This window comes from Mirounga angustirostris, unplaced genomic scaffold (genome assembly GCF_029215605.1).
Source record: "Mirounga angustirostris isolate CCGP_5_RB_7025 unplaced genomic scaffold, mMirAng1.0.hap1 SCAF_10, whole genome shotgun sequence".
Lineage (NCBI taxonomy): Eukaryota > Metazoa > Chordata > Mammalia > Carnivora > Phocidae > Mirounga > Mirounga angustirostris.
Window position 1 is genome coordinate 128,839,560 of NW_026991718.1, and position 24,167 is coordinate 128,863,726.

General features: G+C 48.0%; 1 protein-coding gene across 1 annotated transcript in view; it reads right to left on the reverse strand.

Annotated features, from left to right (window-relative positions):
• Positions 1 to 1,283: 1,283 nt before the first annotated feature.
• Positions 1,284 to 24,167, reverse strand: part of ZFP64 (ZFP64 zinc finger protein) — an 82,950-nt gene continuing 60,066 nt past the window's right edge. Inside the window, exons 6-9 of the mRNA XM_045885972.3 lie at positions 16,284 to 16,433; positions 15,990 to 16,052; positions 7,508 to 7,759; positions 1,284 to 4,704 (exon numbers count right to left, since the gene is read on the reverse strand). Of these exons, the coding sequence (XP_045741928.1) occupies positions 4,043 to 4,704; positions 7,508 to 7,759; positions 15,990 to 16,052; positions 16,284 to 16,433 (1,127 nt within the window). The 3' untranslated portion in view covers positions 1,284 to 4,042. The remainder of the gene's footprint in view (positions 4,705 to 7,507; positions 7,760 to 15,989; positions 16,053 to 16,283; positions 16,434 to 24,167) is intronic.

A 24,167-nucleotide genomic window follows, 5' to 3' on the forward strand; every position in this document is an offset into this window, starting at 1 on the left:
GCAGGCAAAGACAGCCCCAGTAAAACCGTGATAAAAGCGAAGTGTTCATGTATAGAACACCCCGGGTGTTCAGGATCTGAGCCAGGTGTTTCCTAGGAAAGTCGTCTCCAACTTTTAGGAGGCTGCACTGCTGCTCAAGGGCAGAGAACACTCATGACCTAGTGTCTCTTTCCAGGTTTTAACTTGGCAAAGGCTACTCCAGAGCCACCATGTCCCAGCTCCCTTCACCATAGCAATGCCCTAGGACCAGCCAGGTAGCCAGGGGAGGTGAGCAAGAGTTCACGTACAACTTCCTGGCCGTGTTAAGGGGAAGGGGCATGGCCTTTTCCACCTGGTTGGAGCTTAAGGCGGCACCATCTTGGACCACATGTGGAAGATCCAGAGTGGGGGAGAAGACAGAAGCCATGTTCCCCAACATCAGAAGGTCACAGGACTAGTTCTTGGTTATTTTCTAATCTGCCTCCCCCCTCCCCCAACTGAAGAAACAAGAAACGGGCAAACAGGTAAGCCAACCTTAGTTTCGTTTTACACCAGTTGATTTTAGCATTAAGCCAAATGCCTGAAGTGGCACATTTAGAGGAGCAAACAGAGAATCCGAGTCTCTGGTTGGATGCTGGACAGATAGTACTGCCAGAGGCTGGGGCTTCCTCACATCCTGCCTCAACCCCATTAACTTACGTCAAAAGGCTTCTTCGGGATTGTCCACATCACCCTGCTCAACCTGCTACTTCAATAAAATTTTTGTCTGAGACCCAGCCTAGCATTTTGTTCACATGGACTCTGGAGCTACCCTGCCAGGGGCTGAAACCTAAGTCTGTTCTAGAAGTTTCTTCACCTTTATGCTTCTGGTTTTTGCATTTGGACCAGAGGCAGGGATCAGGGTGGGGTGGGTGAGGCAGTCCCCTCAGGTGCCAAAAGAAAGTGGTACCCCAAATCTCACTGATCAAGGTCAATATTTTAATGCAATTTTACATGAGACTAGGATCCAATTCTGCCCCTGCATAACTGGCCTCAATTCCCAGGCCAACTTCTAATACTACTTCACAACAAAGTGGCTGACCTGGGGGCCATAGTTTGCCAATTCAAGTATTTCTTGGTTATGGAGTTTTTGGTGCCCTAGGCAAAGGCCTCCCTTCCCTTGCCCTAGTCCCAGCTCTGGACGGCACTGGGAGAAATCAGTGAACACAGATAAAGTTCTTAGCACAATGTCTGGCTCAGAGTAGGGACTCATGTTGCCATGGCAACAGAAACAGGTTCATCTTTTTTTTTTTTTTAAAGATTTTATTTATTTATTTGAGAGAGAGAGAATGAGAGAGAGAGAGCACATGAGAGGGGGGAGGGTCAGAGGGAGAAGCAGACTCCCCGCCGAGCAGGGAGCCCCATGCGGGACTCGATCCAGGGACTCCAGGATCATGACCTGAGCCGAAGGCTGTCGCCTAACCAACTGAGCCACCCAGGCGCCCCAGGTTCATCCTTTTTAAGAAAAACTAAATGGGACAAAAAAATCCATGTACTATATAGTGCTTAGAAGGCAGCAAGAAACCATAAGCAGAAAAGAACACGAGGTCATCTTGATTTCTGGACTCTTTCCTGGAGATTTTATAGCCAGTCTGAATAAGGATCAGAAGGACCCTGTTTTTCCCAATGCCTAAACTTGAACTCATCTGTTGCATGAAGTGGCCCCCTCCTTGAAGGGACCCCAGGACATTTAGCATTCTCAGTATCTCTTTCCCATGTTTTTAACCCATGATCATTTACCCCGTTGCTTGTACTCATCAATAGTCCAGCTCAGGGGTCAGCAAACTAGGCCTTCCAAATCATGGCCTTTTTTGGTAAAGTTTTATCGGCACACGGCTATGCCCATTCGCTTACCTATTATTTCCGGCTACTTTAGTGACAAAGGCAGAGTTGAGTAATTGTGCTAAAACAGCAGAGATGAACAGAGTTGAATAGACAAAGGCCAGCAAAGCCCAGAATATTTACTATCTGGCCCTTGATTGAAAAAGTCCACCAACTCCTGGTCTGGGCGAAGTCAGACCGCAAACATACTCAGTTTCCCCTTTCAGACCCATATTGACCTTTCAAACAGAGGCACAGAAACTTGGCCGTTCTGGTCTGCACCAGGTCAGCAGCCCCCTAGCCATCACGGCTCTTTCCAACAGTTCTGTCCTTATCTATGTATTTGAAGTCCCATCCTAGAAGGGTTTACTCTTGTACTTCCTCAATTGTTTTATAAAGTTTTATTGGAACACAGACACGTTCATTCTTTCTCTTATAGCCTATGGCTGCTTTTGTGCTAAAGCCAGAGTTTCCTCACAAGAGAGACCTTACGGCCCTACAATGCCTCCAATATTTACAATGTGGTCTGGCACTCTTCGCGAACCTCTGCTCTATGGGGAATCCAAATTCACGGGTTATACCCAGGGTGGACCTCAGACCCCTGAAGTCCATACAACTGGGGAAAAAAAAATACCTTTTAAAAAGGCTTTCCTGTTTATCTGAAGAGCTGTGATACGAAAAGTTCAAGGAACGTTTATATGATTTCGATCTACGGGTTCCCACTTGAAAGGTCAACAGCCCTCTTGCTACTAGAACAGAAACACAGATAAGACTCATGACAAACAGAGGTGACAACAGAATCTGTACAATGCATGGGCATTCAGTCACCAGACACTCTCCTGGACAATCGAAAAGCAAAGCAATCCAAAGCAAGCAAAGATTAATTCTATCATGGGTCTCAGACATCATTTTCTCCTTACAGCAAAGAGATCCAACAGTGTATCATCATTCACCTGCTGCCACACTTAAATCAGGTATGTTCAAACAGAATTCATAATGAAATAAGCTACATACCTTCCATAAGTGAACTATTTATTCCCTTGTGTATAATCTATAAAAGTCTTCACGTCCTTTTTCTCCCAGTTTACCAAAAACGATGGATCTATTTAATTGGTTTTAAAAGCACCCATGTTTAACTTGATGAGGGCACATAAGAATTTGTATTAAACAAAAACTGTACTTGAAGATGCCAAACAACGAAACAACTCTGGATAAGTTATAGATCCATGGCATTCCAGAGCCTCCTAAGATTTGGCCAAAGTAAAATGTCCATCTACAATTAGTTTGGATTTTCATTTGTTGGTTCGGCGAACACCAAGTGCTTATTGGGATGAAAGACCCTAAGCTCCGCCTGCCGCATGCATCACATGTCCCAGAACCAAGCCCGGGGCCCAAGTCTTTTCTCTAAGAAGTATGTAAATGCCCTTTCACAATGCACACGTGCGGGCTCAGCCAGTGTTAGCTTGATCTCTGGCGCCACCTACAGGTCAAGCTGCAGTTCACGTCACTGCGGCATTAATACCTCGAGAAATCTGGGTGCGCCCCGAACGCGTTACTGAACGGGGTGGGGATGGAGAACCCCACACCCTAACCAGTCTAATGGAAGAACGTAAAGAAAAACGGAGCGTCCCTCTTACGTCATTCTACAGCTGAGTCTGCCTTTTTATTATAAGACAATGATAAAAGGAACCACACGAATGCATAAGGCAAACACTCATCACCACCACCCAGGTTAAGAAATAGAACTTTCCCAGATGCCCAGGTCCTCCACGTAACGCACCCCCGCTGCCATCTTAGCCTCCCCCACTATACACATCAGTTTAGTTCTCCACGTGGTCTGAACAGTTTCATAATTCCATTGGAGGTGGATCAGTTTTAGGATCGGAATCCATCACGAAGCTATCCCGGTGGGATAGAGCGGTGCGCAGTGGACCCCCCCCCCCCCCCCAACCTTGGAACGACTGGGTCGACTTGCGGAGCCGATGTTTGGAGGAAAGACAGCAACGTGGAGGGGCGTCTCCACGCTGTTGCTTTGGCGTCGGTTCTCACGCCAGTGACCCGCGGCCATGACCTTGAGGGCCTATAAAGTTGGAGCATCCGTCCCCGGAGCTGGTGACAAGTCTGGCTTGGCGGCCTCCACTCGGAGGGCGGGACCGCAGCATCTGTCTGGCGTTCGGACAGCCGACCACCGTCTGCGGCTCAACTAGAGGGTGCCCAGCTGCCCCGGGGCACCGCTTTCGGGCGGGAAGGTGACCAAGTCTGAGTTCTTGCTCTCGCTCTGGCCGTTGTGCTGCTTCTTGTGGCATCTCAGAGAGTCGTCCCTGACGAAGGAGGCACCGCAGGTCTCGCAGCGGAAGGCCCGCTGGGTCACGATTTTGGCCACGTGCTGGGAGCTGCTCCCTCGGGGCCCTTCCTTGCCGGGCGGGGCCTGGTTCTCCGTTTTGGCCTCGTCCCTGTGCACCTTGTCAATGTGCTTGGCCAGGCTGCTGGGCCGCTTGGTGTCGAAGCTGCAGAAGTCACACTTGAACGGGCGGTCGGTGCAGTGCACTCGGCTGTGCACGCGCAGGGCCGCAGTGCTGGAGCACGAGTAGCTGCACTCGGGACACTTCTCGGGGTGGTCGGCCTGGTGCAGCCGGCTGTGCTCCAGGAGGTCGGCCCGGTCCCGGCCCTGGAAGGAGCAGTGCAGGCACTTGAACGTGTGCTTGATGCGGATGTGCGACTTGAGGTTCGCCTTCATCGTGCAGCGGACGTCACAGAACTCGCACTTGAAAGGCTTCTCCCCCGAGTGCACGATCATGTGCCTTTTCAAGTCCGAGCTGATTTTGAACTTGGCGCTACAGAGCCAGCACTGGAAGGGGGTGTCCCCTAGCAACGGAAGGTGTGTTTCCATTAGAGCAAGCAGGCAAAAGAACTCCCCCCTACCTAACCCCCCCCAACATGCGTCAGAACACGTGGTGCAGAGAGAGTTGGGTCTTTGAACTCCAACGACGGGTAACTCCCTGACCCGGCCACTTACCATGTGCCTTAACTTCTTTTATCCTCACAACAATCTTATGAGTGGGTACTATTGCCCCCATTGAACAGATGGGATAATGGAGGCTTCGAGGTCAAATAGCAGGGATTTGAACTCAGGCACCAGGGCGTCCAAGTCCACACTCTTCATGAGGCCACTTTACTTTCCAATCTAGCTCTCATTTAATCTAACACCCCAAAACTGGGCATGGGAGAGGTGCAATTTATGTTACATCTGTGCCAAATCAAACTAGGACTTATTGTGGACTCTAATGTTTCAGCTGTATTACATCGATCGATTGGCTTGTATTACTAAAGTCTCATAGTTACACAACGAGACTAAATTTTATTTATAAAATTAATACAGGAATATGGCAGCAGGGGACAAATTCCTGAAAATCCATAGCCTCCTTTGTACTCTGGAGGCACTGCTAAGGATTTTTAGTGCTTCTGGAGGTTGCTACTTTAACGATTATCATCAGTTGAACATAAGCAGAGATGAGGATCTCACTTACCCTACACGTTCACCTTACCCACCCCCCAGCCTCTCCTCCATTGTTGGGTGTGTATTTTACCCCTCTGGCATTATCTTCTACATTGGGTAATAGCATCCTAACTTTTAGTCCATCAGCTTGAGAGGTTTCTTGAGGATTCCCTTGTCTTCACCATACTACCTCTTCCTACTTGTCAGGATTTTCACATTTAAGTTCAAGAACATTCGCATTCTGGCCAGTGAATTCCCATGCTTTAACTAGTTGTTTTCAGTGTTCGAATCAAACTGTAATTTATGACTGGGTATATGTCATTCACCGGGGCCAAATACTGCACCGGAATTCCGCCCACCTCCTTAGAGGGTCACTGTCACATCTGGGCCATTGGATAATGTTGTTAGCATTAAGGTCACACTGATTCTCTTTTCTTACATGCTCATTTTGGGTCACAGTTTAGCTTAATTCTTGACTGGGCTATGCATTCAGGAAAAAAGAATCTTGCCATAATCTCAAAAGTAACCCAGTCCTTTAATTATGGAATATTTTAGATAAAATTTCTTGTGGATTTTGAGTTTCTGATTTACTGAATTTTCTTTTAAACCTTCAACATAGGAATCATCCTGATACTTCCCTTTACTGCAACCTCTGTTTGCTATATTCAAATATACATCAAATATGCCAAATTTTGTTTTCTCCCTGGAGAAGACTTTATCTTCCAGTAACTTCCACTAGCATGATGGCTGATAGTTTGATTTCTTGCCTAATTTTGTCTACTTTCTACCTGTATACTTCAGATAGTTTAGCTGGGTATAGAATTCTTCATTCAAAATCACTTCCCAACTTTGAGGGCATTATTCCACTATCCCCCTAGAAGCTAATACTACTGAGAAGTTTTTCTAGGTTTGACTCTGCCCATCCACTCTGTACTGCTTGGCATCTTGTGAATCCTTTCCACTCTCATGGCTCCTTAGAATTGGGAAATTCTTTCTCATTTGATTTTCTCACTTCTATTTTTTTTTTTCCTAGACCTAGTCAGTAACCAAACTTCCAATTTCTTATTCTTTCTCAGTTATCCAAATCAGTTTTTTTTTCTTTCTTCTAATGTCTGGGAAATTTCTTTGCCTTTGTAGTCAACAATTCCAGTTTTAATTCTTACTTTGTTCTCACTACATTTTCATAGAACTCTTCTTGGATGCAACATTTCTGCTAGTGGGTAGATACCAATTAGAATTGAAGAATTCTTGTCTGTGACCCAGGTACTCTGTTAACTCCAGGATTTGTTAGATTTGGGGCATTTTAGATCACTCATCTCTTGCCAATGATTCATAATCCATAGTTGACATTTAGTTTAGGAAGAACAGATTGGTTTAAGGATTAGATATAGGTGGTCATTGGTTTTACCTGCTACTGGGCAGTATGGACCATGTTGCCAATAGGCTTTAGCTTCTCCTCTGACTCTGTGGCCTTGGCAGTCTACATGCCAGTTCCAAGTCCAGAGCTCTCAGGGCAGTAAAACATTGGTTAGAAAGACTGGGAGGCAGCCATAGAGTTGGGAGCCATTTGTCTGCTGGACGAGTTTTGTTTTTTTTTTTTAAACTTAGTTTCAGATGTCAGCATATTCTATCTGCTCGCCATCTTCCATGAATTCATTGAAAAGCCTCATTTTCTGAGGCCTTCTTATGAGCCTCCCAATCCCCACTTTTCTGTGCCATGATGAACTGGTTGATTCTATCTATTGTTATTCAATGGGGTCTCACAAAGGGAAGATAAAGCTCTTTGCCAAGTCTAATTTCCAGCACTAGAAGTCTGTGATTTGCAGTTCTAGTCAACTAATTTTGCAACGCATCTGAATTCAGCCATGCGATCAGTTTATGTGAAATGACTGAAACACCTAGTTTATACGCCAGACTTTTGAGAGACATCCCTTGCTTCCCTGCTGTAGTGGGTACTCATCCCCAGCTGTGGCCTATGTAATGGAGTTGGAAAAAACCCAGCTGTCAGACTTCCACGTTTTACTGAAAATTGCCATCCAAGTGAAAAACCACAGAGATTCCAATTCCTTTACTTTTGACCACCAAGTCCTCTTGGTTGCTTGTGTTTTGGCGAGGTGAAGGTTAAGAAACTGGACAACAGGTAAGGCACAGGTCTCTGGGCCAGGGACCTACCTGTGTGGGACCGCAGGTGGACGGTGAGCTGGCTCGAGTTGCGGCTGGCGTACGGGCAGAGCTGACACTTGTAGGGCCGCTCGTCCGAGTGGATCCGCAGGTGCTTCTTGAGGCTGCTGCTGTCCACGGCGGCGTAGTCACAGAGGTGACACTTGTGGGGCTTTACGCTGGTGTGGCAGCGCATGTGCATGGTCAGGTTGTCCTTCCGGCTGAAGCACTTGTCGCAGAACTCACACTTGTGGGGTTTGTCTCCTTCAAACACATAAGGAAGATTTGAGGGTTTAAGGGTTTCTCTATTAAGGTGACCGCAGAGAGATCTCACCAAGACGGTAGCCTGGGCCTAGGGGTCTGCCTCTTCCTTCTGTCCCAGCGCTCAGACAGGAAGACGCTGAAGTACGTAGTTCAGCATGCTGGGAAACGAGAAGGTGTGCTAGGCGTGGATGGCTCACAAGTTTTAAAGAACCCTAAGGAACAGGCAAGATCAGGTTGAAGGAGAAAAATCATAGACCAAACTCTGTTTGGGGAAAAGGGGAGTGGTCATAGAAGTATTCAAGATCAGGTGTAGGGACCTTGGAACAGCTTTCATGGCTCATACTGAATGGTCTGCTGGCCTCCTCCTTCACTTGTGCCAAACCATAGCAGCAATGGTGTCTACCCCAGGCTGTTAGAAAATGAGGGCGCTTACACCACAGAAACAGTGCAAAGGCCTCAAGTAGTTAGAAATAATCTGGAGAACAAGACCCCATGGCCAGAGCGTTTCCTCCAGTGTTCCATCCCTCCCCTACAACCACTCCAGACTGATCATTTACAAATAAAAAAATCTACCCAATAACCAAATGCTTCGGGGAAAGCCAGAACCCAGGAAGACACACCCAACTCAAGAAGTTGAGGTTCTAAGAGCAAATAGTTTTCATTTCCGTAATAATTCCGATTCTCCTAGGTCTCTCAAGACTCCAAGTTCATGAGTGGAAAAGATGTTAAAAAAAGCACTTCGAAGATGGAGCTCCAGAATCTCCCAGAAGGCTGCCCGAAAGGACAAGAGGGAAAGTGCAAGACATGAAAGCCAGTTCTAGATGGTCCAGGACGAAACAAATAGTTATTTCTCAACACTAACGACAGTCCCAGGTCTTAAGATGGCTTATCTGGACGCAGGGTGATAGTTTCAGAAGCCCAAGGAGCTCTTACAGCTTTCAGAAAGAAATGCTCAGATCAGCATGTAACTCCTCAGACAATGGGAGCAGTGTCTGCAAAGTTCTATGGAAATTATTTAAATAGAGTCCTATACTTGAACTAGCATTCAGTAGGAAGAGAAAATAAGGCCAGATGATGACTCAGAGTATCACACTTGAACTGTGTACCTAAGAAAAAAGGAAGTGGATAAGATGTGGATTCTAATAAAATGGAAAGTATTGCTTCCAAACCACAAGAGAACCATACAAAAAGGCAAAAAAACACAAGTCAAACTACATAGAAGTAAAAACAGGTTAAGTTTCCCTGTTAAAAGTTTTAACACATTTTAAAAATCAGCTTAATGCTCCTAAGGTACATAAGTATTTTAGGAAAATGCTAGAAGATAGGAGTATCAAATATTGGGCAAAACAGAAATCTTGGTGAAAGCCGCTAAAAAAAATTCATACTGAAAAGATAAAACCAAATAGATGTGACTCAAACTTATGAATCTGACATGGTTTCCCAGAAGGTTTTTCAAAAGTCAGGGCATATTTTAAAACAATTTTTAAGAATCAAAATCCAATTACAAACTCCCTAGAGACGGGCAGGGAAAGCTCTGTCAAAACCTATAGCCTAGCCCTGTTTTCAGAAGGATGTTTGTAGACAAGTTCATTTTTAACGAACGGCTGGAAGTGAACTATGCAATTCGATGAACTAGAAGAAATCAAGATATACAGCAGTTAATCCATATAAACAAAAATGGTCAAGAAGGGAGGTTTGCTCAAGATACCAATACCCCAGGGTCTTCAAGCTCAGCATCACTGCCTTTTTGGCCAAGTAATCCTTTGCTGTAGGCTGTCCTAAGCAGCATCTCTCACCACTTCCCACTAGATGCCAGCAGCACCTCCATCCCTAGTTTTAAGGTCAAAAAGGTCTTCTGATTGTCCAATGTCCCCAGGGCTGGGGGGGCGGCGGGAGGGGGGGTTGGCGCGAGACTACCTGGTTGAGAACCATCCCAACACACTGGAAAAGAGAAAGGGGACTGCAGATTAAGTCCATCATGGCTTAAGTAGAACTTTACCCTAATAAATTAAGACTTGATAAAAACGGATAATGATTTAGGAATATATCAAATTACAAAGCCTGAACCAGGAGAAAACTGATCAATGACAGAGTTGCTAGGTCAGAGATGAACCCCAAGGTGAACTATGTACCGTTTGACTATTCACTAGTGGTGCCCTGCCCAGGAGAATTCCGCCTCCTAGTTCGTGATCACAGGCTTGGGACTGTGACTCGTTCTGCCCAAAGAGATAGGATCGAAACGGAGGGATCACGCTCAGGCAAATGCTTTTAAGAGCCAGGGTGGTTCACCACATGTTTCTCTTACTCAGATGACCTGTAACGTTACAGATCAGGGTTTTGTTTTTTTTTTTTTAAAGATTTATTTTTATTTGACAGTGTGTGTGTGTGGGTGGGTGCAAAAGCAGGGGGAGTGGCAGGCAGGAGAGGGAGAAGCAGGCTTCCCACTGAGCAGGGAGCCCGATGTGGGGTTTGATCTCAGGATCCTAGGATCATGACCTGAGCCCAAGGCAGACACTTAACCAGTTGAACCACCCAGGCACACCCACCCTTTTTTTATAGAAGATTTTGAGACTGTGTGAGCATGGGGGGTGGGGGGGTGGGGGGGTGGGGGGGTGGGTGGGGGAGAAGGGCAGAGGGAGAAGCAGGCTCCTGGATGAGCAGGATCCCTCATGCTGGCCCGATCCCAGAACCCTACGATCATGACCTGAGCCAAAGGCAGATGCTTAACCGACTGAGCCACCCAAGCACCAGCCTCCGCCAGATCAGGGGGTTAAAATAGGGCTTGTGGATAAGATTTAGGAGGTCCAAGACCTCGTATGAGAAACTACTACATTTTTATTTCTACTACCTGTAACTGGAATTTAGCATTTCTACCCATTATGCAATCAACAAACCCAATAATGGTACCAGAGACCCTGGTCAACAGACAGGAGCCATGCTCATACCATATTATGCTTGTTGCATTTCTGAAGGATTATTTATGCTCATCACTACTTCACAATTAAGAGGAGGATCTGGTAGCTGGTCTGTTAACAAACTCAAGGTTTTCTTAGTGTTCCTGCACATACTAATCATCTGGGGGCTGAGGAGGGGCTCATTAAAATGGGTTTCCCCCCAAGCTTTGGGACGTAATTGACATGACATTAAGGTATACAGTGTGATGATTTAAGTGTATATTGAAAAAGGATTACCACCCTAAGGTTAACACCTTCACCTCAGAAAATTACCGTTTCTTTGTGGTGAGACCATTTAAAGTCTACTCAATATATTAAGAGTTGCTAACTGAACAGTCGCCACGCTGTACATTAGCTTCCTAGAACTCCATCTTCGAACTGGAAGTTGGTACCCTTTAACCAACATTTCCCATTTCTCAAGTTAAACTTACAGAGTAAAATGTAGTTTGTGTCAGCGTGCCCAGGTTGGTCCGGAGATTCAGGGTTTCTAACAAGCTCCCAGCTGAGGCTGACACACCGGTCTTTACCACACTTAAGGGGGGGGGGGGCTATGTATTAAAATACCACACGTTTAACACTGATCAAACAGGTACAGAAATACTGAAATTTAATTTAAAAACCTTCTGGGAAGGGTCCATAAGCTTCACAAAATTGCCAGGTGTCCATGGCAGGGAAAAAAAAAAAAAGGTCACGACTGCCTTTATCTGGCATGTTCCAGACAGAGGCCAGGCCGCTCCACGGGCCGGTTCCCAGACAGACAGCACAAGGCGCAGAGGGGTGACTGACTCTGGGGGACACTGGGAGGGACTGAGCGGTCTTCATTTGTCCTGGAGATGGACACTGTCCTCACAACCTAATCTACACTCTCTCCATCCACTGAGAAAGTCAGAAGCGGAGAGCATCGTGGGCATGTTCTATTAAGTCTTCCAGAAACAGTGTTTCCACTGTTTATAGCACAGGGAAAGAAAAAATGCCCCCACTCATTTCATGACCAATTAACCCTGATTCCAGTACTAAAATAGGATAAAAAAATAGAAATATTGTAAGTCAATCTCCTTTACTAAGCTAAATGCTACATGAGCATCTTAAAACATTTACAATTCAACTATTATTTCTGATTAAAAATTTTTATCCAGGATAAACTGGCATTTGGGGTATAAAGAGGAAATGTAACTTTAGAATGAAGTTAATAAACCCCAAAATCAAGGCCTTGTTCTCCAGGAGGTCTCTAATGTGAGCACACCCAGCTTTCTAGTTCACTCTCCCGCGGATAAGCCTGCAGCAAGCCCCCATTCCCGGCACAGAGGCCCTTCTCTGAGCCGCTATGTCCGCCGCGCCTCCCTCCCCTGCATTAGCCTGTCCTGTCAAACTCCACCTCCACGGTTCTCAGAGTGCAGTGCCTGGGGGTCCCCGAGTCTCTTCCAGTCGAGTCTGCAGCCAGAAGTATCTTCATCCTACTACGAAGATAGAACTTTTCCTTTTTCATGGTTGACCTTCACTCTGCTGTGGGAGCACCTGGGCAGAACTGCAGGTGCCTGAGCACGGATTGCCAGCCACCGCCCCCCCATCCCCCTCCCGCCGGAAGGTGATTCCTCCCAGCCGTGCCCTCCCAGGAACCCAGTGCCAGTTTCACTTAGGAATAGCCTTCCCAGCAGCAAAACCTATTATATTAAATCTCTCCTTGCTGACAACTTTTTAAACACCGTGTAATGAAACGGGAAGTATGCAGACCAAAGTACACGGTCTTGAGAACAGGCTCTTGCTGGGGGGTAGGAGGGGGCTGCATTGTGAGGTGCAGACGTCAGTTTCACTCGAAAGAACAGACCCACTGTGGTTTTTTCAAATTTGGGATTTGACGAATAGGTTCTTCAGAATGAACTACGTGAGCCTGTCATTTCAAGAAAGATAATCAACAATGCTGCAGTGGTAACATCCCAGCTCTAACCTCAAAGTTAGGATTTCGGAACATCTATCCCCTACCCTGGGCATGCAGCTTCCTGGTTCTTAGATTTTTTCTGATGAGATTGGGAATATTAACAAGTGATTTTTTTTTCTATTATAAAATGGGTCAGTGTTTAGAAGGATTATGAAAGGCGATAAATCAGTATTTTCCAAGTAGCCAATGCAGGATAGGTGTTTAAAAAAAAAAATCAAGCATGAGTAAGACATTCAAAAAGTAAATAGAACAATGGATTTTATCAGTTTGAGAAGTTTATGGGTATGGCTCCAGGTTCTATACAGCAACTGATCCTTAAGAAACCCTTGGGGTACCTGGGTGGCTCAGTTTGTGAAGCATCCGATTCTTGGTTTCAGCTCAGGTTGTTCTCTCATGGGTCATGGGAAGGAGTCCTGCATCCGGCTCTGCACTCACTGGGGAGTCTGCTTGAAGATTCTCTCCCTTTGCCCCTCCCCCCACTTGCACGCTCTTTCTCTAAATCTTTAAAACAGTTAAAGAAACTTCCCTCTGATGTGTTTTGGTAGAATATTAAAGATTATCGGAAAAGGCTATCAACAAAATATTCCATTTCCAACCACATGAGGCACCAGATTTTCTTCAGACACTTCAAAACACGGCAACGGACTATATGCAGGTGCGAGAATCCAGCTGACTTGAGATTTACGAGGGTATAGATAATACCACTGGTCACATTTTTGGGGGAAAAGTTATTGCTCATAAAAGTGTCAGTATAAGGAGCTTACAGGTTTTTTTTTTTTTTTTTTTTTTTTAATTTTAAGTAATCTCTCCACCCAGTGTGGGGCTCAAACTCACAATCCTGAGATTAAGAGTTGCACGCTCTACCACCCAAGCCAGCCGGCCACCCTGGCTTACTTTTAAGTGGATAAATATTTTAAAGTTTGGTTTTAATTTTTAGTGCAGTAACTATAAAAACAAACTTGGGGTGGGGGAAAGCTTCAATTCTTAGATATAAAAAGATCACAACAGTGTTTTGAGAACCACTGTTGAATCCATTAGGCAAAGCTCCAGCCTAAGCCTTAAAAGATCACCTGCACATAGCACCCTCCCCGCCTCTCACAGCTTGGTCAGGGACGCCCTTCAGCCCACACGTCCGTTTTCTTGTAAGTAGAACTTTTCTCTATAAGCTGGGCACGTGGCCAGAGTCAAGACTTTTCTCCCAGCCTTCATTTCCACAGCCTGGAGTGACCCATGTGACTACGTTCTGGCCCAACAGGAATGAACCCAAGTGACAGGTAACTTCTAATATATACCTTAAATGGGTGTGTGTGTGTGGCGGGGGGGGGGGGGGGGTGTCAGCCAGCTTAGACCATGCCAACATGGGCTACACACTTGGGATGTTAAAGCAACCACCTAAGAGCCCGAGTCCCCGAAACCATGGGGCTGTCTACCATACCTAACTTGGACTGTCGTAAGACAGAAATAGCTTGGTTTTAAGCCACCATTAGTTGGGTCTCACTATTAATCACAAGGGATCCTACTTCTGGGTCATGGCCTGAGAGATGCTGTAAGTCCCCCAGACTCCTCTCTTTCACCAGTTAAGATATTCAGAGAACTAGAGCATTTGCTTTGAACACAGAAATAGCCTAAGAATCTGCTAGAGAAGCCATCTATCTTGCCCCCGCTTCTGTTATCAAGGAGTCTGTCTGAACCCCACCAGGGACAGGGCCTTGCCTACTTTCTGTATCCCCATCATGCTCTGTTATTCCAATAAGACATTATTAATCCACCCCCGACTATCTTTCTAGGTCTACCTTGGCACTATTCACATTTGGGGGTCTGGGAATTTTTTGTCGCAGAGCCTGACCTGTGGTCCTAGGAATTTGGGGGCACTTCTGGCCCCACCCACTAGGTGGCAGTAGCACTGCCCCAGCTGTGAGCGACGAACCGGCTTTGAAGTTGCCTTAGCCAGTCCTTTTGGTGGGGTCTCCTTTGTTCAGATGGCTTCTGCAATCTGCATGCTCCTCCTGCTGACCTCATCCCGGCAGCCCGGTCTTTCAAGGAGGATCAACATTCCCTTCACTAATAGACCTTTCATGACCTACCCTTTCCTGGCAAAAAGGACCCTTCATTCTCTTATTTGCACAGCACGATACCCATTTCTAGCTGAGACTACTAATTGCCCAGAAAGTGGTCCTCCTATCGGAGCTCCCGAGTTTAGTGGTTTCTGGAAACCACTTCCCAGCCCCCCTTGATGCCCGAGGTGGGTCATATCCCACCAGTCACCAGGGATGTTGCTGGGGGGTGGGGCAGGGCATGGCCCAAGGGAGGGATGCTGTGAGACCCTCCCCCGCTTCTGCTTGCCACTAGTTAACAGAGCAGTTGCCTTGTACCTGGAGATGAAGCTATAGGTTAAGGATGACAGAGCCATTCAACCAGCTGTGGAGTACTCCTTTAGTTGTATTCGAAACTTGATTATGTTTAAGCCACTTGGTTTGGTTTCTGTAAGAGCCAACAGACCAATATCTTAATTTTTATTTTATTATTTTTTTAAAGATTTTATTTGACAGAGAGCATAAGCAGGGGGAGCTGCAGGAAGAGGGGGAAGCAGGCTCCCGCTGAGCAGAGAGCCTGACGTGGGGCTCGATCCCAGGACCCTGGGATCATGACCTGAGCCAAAGGCAGATGCTTAACCGACTGAGCTACCCAGGTGCCCCCCTTATTATTTTTTTTTTTTTTACAGATTTTATTTTAGAGGGGAAGAGCATGTGTGCGTGAGGTGGAGGAGCGAGAGAGCGAGAGAGCGAGAGAGCGAGAGAGCGAGAATGGGGGTAGGGGGCTAAGGGAGAGGGAGAAGCAGACTCCCCATTGGGCAGGGAGCCCAACCCGGAGCTTGATCCCAGGACTCTGGGATCATGACCTGAGTCAAGGCAGACGCTTAACCGACGGAGCCACCCAGACGGCCACAACCTTATCTGAGGTTTACTAGGGCCACAAGGCCTCTTTGTAGCCCGTCCTCACCAACCTCTCCAACTAGCTCACCTCTTCCAAGCCTTTGCACCTGCTGTTCCCTCTGCTGGAATGTTCCTGGTCTTGTCTAGTTACTTAGCCACCTTTTATAGTTTAAGGCAAGAATCTTCTTCAGAAAGCCTTTCAGAAATAGCCTTGATCCCATCTACGACCGGTTCTTCCAGGACAGCCCCCCGCCCCATGACTTTTTAGGTCCCAGCCCACCCCACCAGACCATTTCATGAGGCAGAGACTGTTTCTGTCCTGCCCACCACTACGTGTCAGCACTTAAATTCTTATCCATTTCCTTCTTTTCAACATTAAAGTTTCGCACAAACAAACGGACACCTACCCGTGTGGATTCTCAGATGGCGGTCCAAATCTTTCATGCCATGAACAGTTTTGAAGTGGCAACCTAGAAGAAAAAAAAATCCAGCTTTTCTTAAAATAGCGCCTCAAAAAGGAAGCTCCTATAAACCTGAAGTTCTGGGAAGCCCGGCCGAGCTCGGACGCCCCAGGATGCTTAGAACACACGGAATGTGCCTGCGCGGAGCGGGGCCAGGACTCAGCAGGTGAAACAGGCAGAGCTTGCCCGCCAGCGCCCGGTAAAGAGACGGGGCTCCGCGCGTTCAAGTTCATGTTTCACCTGGATAGCAACAGTTGAAGGTCCTTTCTCCAAGCGTCACCGTTTGTTCCTTGGACGCTGAGGGAAGTGCCAAGGCAGGGGCTTTCTGGGCATCACTGCTGTCCGTGGAGGGACACGTTGGTTTGGGAACATTATCTTCTAATTCTGAAGCTGAAATGGAGACAAAAAGTAGTGTTAATTTCTCGAAAACCACCAACATGGTAAGTCTTACAATATAAGCAGGATTGTTTTACCTCCCTTCATCACCTCTCCCAAAACAAAAAAAACAAGAAACAAAACAAAAACATTAAAAATGGAAAGCCACGTACACTTTGGCCTTACAGAAGTCCTTTCTTGAACTACTAACTTCCAGAAAATACAGGGGACAAGGGACGTGGAAACAGGACAGACTCAACTGGCAAGACCCAGGCTGCAAAACTTTGTAACGGGGGCTTCTCAAATGACCTACTGAAAACTTAGTTTGTAAAAGATTTTCCAATCCATCACAGGCTGCTATTTTTATAAAATATAATGCAAATTACAAATGAAATACGAAAAAAAAAAAAAAAAGACCGAACATTAGAGATGAAAGAAGGCTGGTCCAGCAATGTCAAGCTATTTTTCAAAGCTTACTCGATTTCTGAATTTGTTTTGTCTCCATTCAGTAGGACACAGACCATATTTCAAGCACCGATGGTCTCCTGGACAAAATGCCACTGTTTCAGCAAATCACTTAAAGATGAAGGGGGAAAAAACCAGACTCAAAGATAGGACTTGCGGTATCAGGAGGTTACTTGGATCCCGATTTAAACATATCATAAGCCATTTAAGACCATGACAAGCATGAACGCTAAAGTGTTTTTTTTGGGGGGGGGTGTGTGAAGATGAAATTAAGAGTTTTTAAAGCGCATTCTCATAATTTAGGGATGGATATTTACAAGTTGTATAGATATCAGATGCTCCGAAATACTTCAGGGCAGGGGAATAGCTGGACAGAAGAAACAAGCCTGGCCCTGTGTCATTAATTGTCGAAGCCCAGCTCCAGGTACATGGGAGTTCGTGGCATCATGTTCTATTAGGGTAGAACCATGTGAAACTGATGTTTTTGTGGGCCAAAATCGTCAGATAGTTTCATGTGGTCCAATCTAATGTGGAGGTTTAAACATTTCTGTAACAAAACCCAAGCGTTCCCAAAAGATTATAAAGTGAGTTCTCTCCAAACAGATTTAAATCCGAGGAATAAAGAGGTGCTGTCAATGCCTGAAGTCTTAAAAAGATACTGATAAATTATGGGCCAAAGGCTGGGACTGTTTTCGCTCCAGGTAGAGAAAGTGGATTCTGTTTTCAGTGAGAGGTTTGTCAGGGTAAACCTCTTACCATGAGAAGCGAATGAACACATTGGTGTGGGCTTTAGCTCTTAGGCACAGGGCTTGCTTAGCTACTTGCTAACTGACACTTAACCTTTCTGAGCCTCCGTTTACTCCTTTGAAAAAGGATCATGGACCTGCCGCAGAGCTGCAGGGTTAAGAGAACAATGTAAATTCTCAGTACATCACCCAGCCTGTGCTTGTAGACACAATTCAGGAATAAAGGATCGCAGAGGTCCCATCTGAATAGTGGTGGTGCTCAAAGCCCCTTAACAGGGTCTGAACAAGTGACCGAATCTTGTGACTCTCCACTAAGGGTAATTTTGCCCCCAGGGGTTATCTGGGAATGCTTGGGGATTATTTTATTTATTTGACAGAGAGAGACACAGCGAGAGAGGGAACACAAGCAGGGGGAGTGGGAGAGGGAGAAGCAGGCTCCCCGCAGAGCAGGGAGCCCGATGCGGGACTCGATCCCAGCACCCTGGGATCATGATCCAAGCTGAAGGCAGACGTTTAATGACTGAGCCACCCAGGCGCCCCTCTGGATAGTTTTTAAAGCCTCATTCTTTTTAAGGTACTTTTTTTTTTTTTTTTTTTTTTGAGAGAGAGAGAGAGGGGACGAGAGGGCGAGCAGTGAGGAGGGCAGAGGGAGAGAATCTTAAGCAGACTCATGGCTGAGCACGGAGCCCCATGTGATCCTCGATCTCACAATCCTGCGATCATGACCTGAGCCGAAATCAAGAGTCGGACGGACGCTCAACTGACTGAGCCACCCAGGCACTTTTTTTTTTTTTTTTTTTTTTAAGATTTTTATTTATTTGACAGAGAGAGACACAGCGAGAGAGGGAACACAAGCAGGGGGAGAGGGAGAAGCAGGCTTCCCGCGGAGCAGGGAGCCCGATGCGGGGCTCGATCCCAGGACCCCGGGATCACGACCTGAGCCAAAGGCAGACGCTTAACGACTGAGCCACCCAGGCGCCCCTTTGGGGATATTTTTGATGGTCATATGTGCACACACAGGTGACTGTGGTGGGTAGAGGCCAGGGATGTTGCTAAACATCCTACAACGTACAGGAGAGCCCCCACACCTGTATCTGAGTCACATGAATTGTGGGTTTTATTTTTTTATTTTTTATTTTTTTAAAGATTTTATTTATTTGACAGAGAGAGACACAGCGAGAGAGGGAACATAAACAGGGGGAGTGGGAGAGGGAGAAGCAGGCTCCCCGCTGAGCAGGGAGCCCGATGCGGGGCTCGATCCCAGGACCCTGAGATCACGACCTGAGCCGAAGGCAGACGCTTAACGACTGAGCCACCCAGGCGCCCCGAATTGTGGGTTTTAAATGTAGCTTCCCAGGGCTCACCCCAGATAACCTGGGGTGAGGGTGGTTATGGGTAAATCCCAGGAACTTGCACTTTGAAGCCCTGCCCAGCGATTCCATCATATACTCCAAGCCCTTGCTACTTGAAGGGTGATCCCCAGAGCTCTAACATCAGCATAACATGGAAGCTTGTTAGAAATGCAGAACCTCAGGTCCCAGCCGACAGAATCAATCTGCACTTTAACAAGATCCCCAGGTGATTCCTGTGCACATTAAAAATAGGAGTAGCCCACCACTAAGACACTGCTTCTCAAACAGGTGCATTAGCATTACCTGGAGGGCTTGTTAAGGCTCAGGTGGCTTGGGCTCCACCTTTAGAAATTGATTCAGTGGATCTGGGGTAGAGCTGGTCATTTTTCATTTCTAACAAGTTCCAGATGATGATCTGGCAACCGCACTTTTGAAACCTTCTCTGTGAGAACAGAAACTGGTTCAGAGACGCTGAAGGTTGCAGGGCTAGAAGTGTTCAGCTGATCAGAACCCCCACTGGCCAGATCTGAATGAAGCCCATCATTATGCTCCTCAGAGGAAAACCCAAAACCCTGCACTACTTAGCAATTCGTATTAAAGAAAACCATCAAACTCTTAAGGATTTTTAATCCCAGAGAAACCAAGAAAGATTGAAAAGTGAAATCTAAGTGAGAGGTTGTAAGGCACAGTGGTTTGGGGAGCTGACTGGAAAGCCAGGGCTAAGTTTCAAATTTTAGTTCTATCATTTATTAGCTGTGTGACCCCGGAGAAGTTACTCAACTTCCCTGTTCCTCAATTTCTACATCTAAAATGGGGATCATCTTCTCTCCTAGGTTTAGGTGAAGATTAAATCCTTTAGTATACGTAAGAGGACCTGGTACATAACACTATATAAACATTGATTTTGTTCATTGATGGGTACATGTGACCACCAGATTCTGCAAGGGAGGGAAATGCATTGTGCCATGAAAACTTGGAAACAGGCAGAAGAAATTGCTGTGTTAAAGCCAAAAAAGAAAAAAGGCTATCTAGGGGCACCTGGGTGGCTCAGTTGGTTAAGCATCTGCCTTCAGCTCAGGTCATGATCTCCCTGCTCAGGGAGGAATCTGCTTCTTCCTCTTCCTCTGCCCGTGCGCCCCCCCACCCCCAAGTCTTAAAACAGATCTAATACTAGAAAGGGTCACCAGGTAGAATGTGGAGTGGCATGAAGGGCCTCCCAAGGAGACTTCCTTACTTTTAAACATCCAGGAAACCAAGCCAGTCTGGAAGCCCACTCTCTCCTGAAAATGGTACAGCTGGGACAGAGACCCTTCTAGTCTGAAAGTGGGGGTGAGCCACATGATAGAACCCAATTTAGTACAGTGGGCATTTTAACTATGAAAAACCACTGTTCCTTTTATAAGGTTACCCTCAGGTATTTTTTTTTTTTTTAAACTGGTCATGACTGAAGTCTACCAATTGACAGGCTCCATTTTATTTCTTCCAAAACCTATTTGAGTTGCAAAGCCATTTGCAAATTAATAGTGGCCCACCCCTGCTAACTGTGGGATGGGGGAAGCCTAAATGAACCTCAAAAAGAAGGTGGGCCTTTGTTCAGCTGGACAGACCCAAAATGCAGGAGGAAAAACCACATCAGTTGGAAGGTTGCTTTTTCTCTACAGAGTGGCTGGCACTTAATTCTGATTGTGCCCTGCTCCCACAGGGGGCACCCCGAGTACCTCACAATGCAGAACACCCTAAGCCTTCTAAACAGAGGGCGTCTCCAAAGGAGGCATCTTCACAGCAGCTATGCAAGAACAAAAGGAGCCCAGGGCCCTCACGAAACAGCCAGGGGTCATTCAGGTTACTGTCTTTTATAGTTGCTTTCCCCCAAGATTCAACACCCCCAATAACACTCTCCAGTTCCTCCTTTATGGAGGATCAGCAGGGGCCCTGCGGTTCCGCCCCCCCCCCCCACCAGGAGACCCTCCCGTTGCAATCTGTGTCCATTATAGTCTTCGGGCACAAAGGTAGTTACGGTCTTTCGGTTAAAAGGTAGTTCCATCCAGCCCAATTTTAGTTTTAGGTACTATTATTTCCAAAGTAGCTTCGTTACACTTCTCCCCTCCACTACCCTCCTTGGGCGGGTGGTCATCAAAGCCCAGCAGACCGACCTGGCACTGCTGGAAGTCTGAGGCTTATTCGCAGAGACCCCCGAGATCCCCCAGCTCCCTTTCTGGGCCGAAGGAACGCAGGGGAGAGGGAGAAAAAAGTTCACTGGGAACTAGGAGGTTATCAGTTAACTGCGGCGGTGCAGTGGGAGGGGGGTGGAGAGGAGATCGAGTGGGAATTTAGGTTATCTTAATCTGAGGGCAAGATAATCAGAAGGGAAGCGCCTTAGAGATGCAGATTCCCAACCCCACCTCGCCCCAGAGATTCCAATGGGGGCGGTGCCTAAGGGTAGACTGAGGAATTTAGCGAGTTAGCAAAGCTGCCCACCTGCAGGCTCGTCAGAAACGGAGGCTCCACTGACCACAGGGTGAGAAATACTGCCCTGAGGACTTAGGGTAGTCCGGGGCCTCTGCGCGTCACCCGGACCCCCTCCACCAGCCACTTGGCGGCCAAGTCAGCCCGCAAAGTCCGGCCGTGGCAGTGGTTTGCTCGACACACCCTTCCCTCCAAAGCCTCATTTAAAGTAAAAGGGTCCTAAAGTAAAAGGCAAAGTCCTTACTGGAGTCCCTAGGGCACCTATCATCTGTCCGACCTCATGTGCGCCCCCCCAGCCCCCCAATGCTGCAGCCTTGCTGACGTCCCCGGCCTCTGCACTTGCTGTTCCTTCTGCTTGGAATGCTCTCCCCCCAGGCATCTCCAAGCCTCTCACAACCTTCGCGTTTTTACTCGATGGTACCCACCTCCGCGAGGCCCTCCCTGGACAACGCATTTGAAATGCCCCCTCCCCCTCCCATCTCTCCTTTCCCAGCTTCGTGAGGTCTGCTTCCACCGCTCACCCCTAACGCACCTTACACCTCCCCATTCTGTCTCGAGGGCCGTCCTTCTCGACCCCACTCGGCCATAAACTGGAGAAGGACTAGGATCCCGTCCGCTTGTTCATCGCCGTTGCCCTCGCCATCACCTAGCTCCAGAGCCAGGCGGAATCTCAGACATCCCCCCTAGTCCCAGACGCGGGTCTCCCAGAACGCCCACCCTCCAGGCGCGCCACCCCGGGCCAGCACCAAGGAGGTCGGGGACCCGGGTGCCGGCGCGCCCCGAAGAGGGCCCTCCGAAGGGGTCTCGGAGCATCTTCCCAGCGTGTTTGGGAGAGGAACCGCGATTTACTAGCGCTTGGGGCGGCCGCATAGTTTACCGGCAGAGAGGGAATTCACAAGGAGGTGTAACTACAAAGGCGAAGGGCCGGGGCGCCGGGGTCCCAGCCCCAGCCCCAGCCCTCGCGTTGGAGGCTTCACCCCGCCCTTCCACGCCCGGAGCCCCGCACCCGCGCGGGTCCCGGGACAGTCCGAGAAGCTGCCGGCAGCCCCCAGACGGGGCGTCCGCAGCGCTACTCACCCGGACCCCCCGCCGTCCCCGGGCCAGCCGCGGCGAACTCGCGGCGCGCGGGCGGCGGCTCCTGGGAGTTGAGGTGCTGAGGCTTGGCCTGCTTGCGCCGCGACATGGCGAGAGGAGCGCGGCCCCCGGCGAGTCGCGGCGAGTGGCCTGCCTCCCACGACCGCTTCCCGGAGTTCGGAAATTACCCCCCCGCTTCCCCGGCTGGAGCGCGCACGTCCTGGCAGTCCTGCTCCGCAACCGAGCAGGACGATTTATCAAGAACCCTGACAGCTGATTGGCCCGGAGCCAAGACCTCGGGGGTCGGGGAAAGCGTAGTCCGCGCCCCTGCAGCCCACACCACCCGAGAGCTCGTTAGAAATGCAGACTCTCGGGCCCCACCCCAGACCCGCTGAATCAGAATCTGCATTTTAACAAGCTCCCCAGGTGATTCGCATGCACATTCAAGTTTGAGAAACCGTGTCTGCATTTTAACGAGATCCCCAGGTGATTCGTTTGCCCATTAAAATTTCAGAAGCACAGCTCTCCTCCAACTTTCATGTGCGCTCGAATCACTGGGGATCTCGTTAAAATGCAGATTCTGACTCAGTGGGTCTGGGGTGGGGCCTGAGCTTCGGTATTTCTAACGAGCTCCCAGGTGATGCCGCTGCGGCCGCACAGGCTGTGTTTTTAGATTCTGACTCAATTAGTCTGGGCGGAAACCTCGGCATTGGTTTTTTTTTTTTTCTTTAAGCTCCCCAGGTTATTCTGATGTGCAGCCAAGGTTGAGAAGAACGACCTCCAGCATCTTCGCATATAAAATTTAAATGAGCCCAGAGAGTCTCCGACTGCAGATGGACCGCTCTACTGAGGAGCCCATTAAAAATGCAGATTCCGAAAGTTTTGGCTTCAGGCGGCAGGGCCCAGTAATCTGTATTTCTATACGGCCCCCCCCCCCCCCACCAAGCCCCACCCCATCCCTCGCGCGGTGACTCGGGCGCTCCAGGTCTAAGACCACACGCGCGGGAAGCCTCCGGGCCAACAGGGGCGTGGGCCCGCCCAGCAGGTGACTGGGGCGTGGTCGGGGGGGGTGAGCTAATTGGCTTTCATGCTCAGACTGGCTGGAACCTTGATGAGACCCGGGGGAGGGGGGAAACCCCTCCTTGCACCAGGTGAACGACATCCAACAGGGAGCAAGGAAGCCACCTACATCCCTCAGGTGTTTACTTTCTACAAATTGGGGAATTGCTTAAGGCGGGGCTATGCCCAAAGCTTGCCCAAACCTGCGAATCACGTGGGGGCCCTTGCTAGAAAAGACCCAGGTTCGGCTCTAAATCCGTCGGGGCAGAGGCTTGGGCGTCCGTATATTTAATAGCGCCCTGCTGACAGTTGGCGCTGTGGCTTGGGCCGCCCCTTGGGGTTCAACAGCCGCCTGTAACTCGCCTTTTGTGGGGTTACCGTTAGCAAATCCTAGGGCAGGGCCTGCAAGAAGACGAGTTTTACATTTCTCAAAAACTTGAGTTGTTTTTCTCCAACTTCCCGCTGATTTTCACATGGTGAATGGATTTTAGGGATGGTTGTGTAATGCCAGGTGATGTCACTCAAGGTTAATTTATTTATATATTTACTTACGACTTTTTAGAAAAATAATTCCTACCCCCCAACGT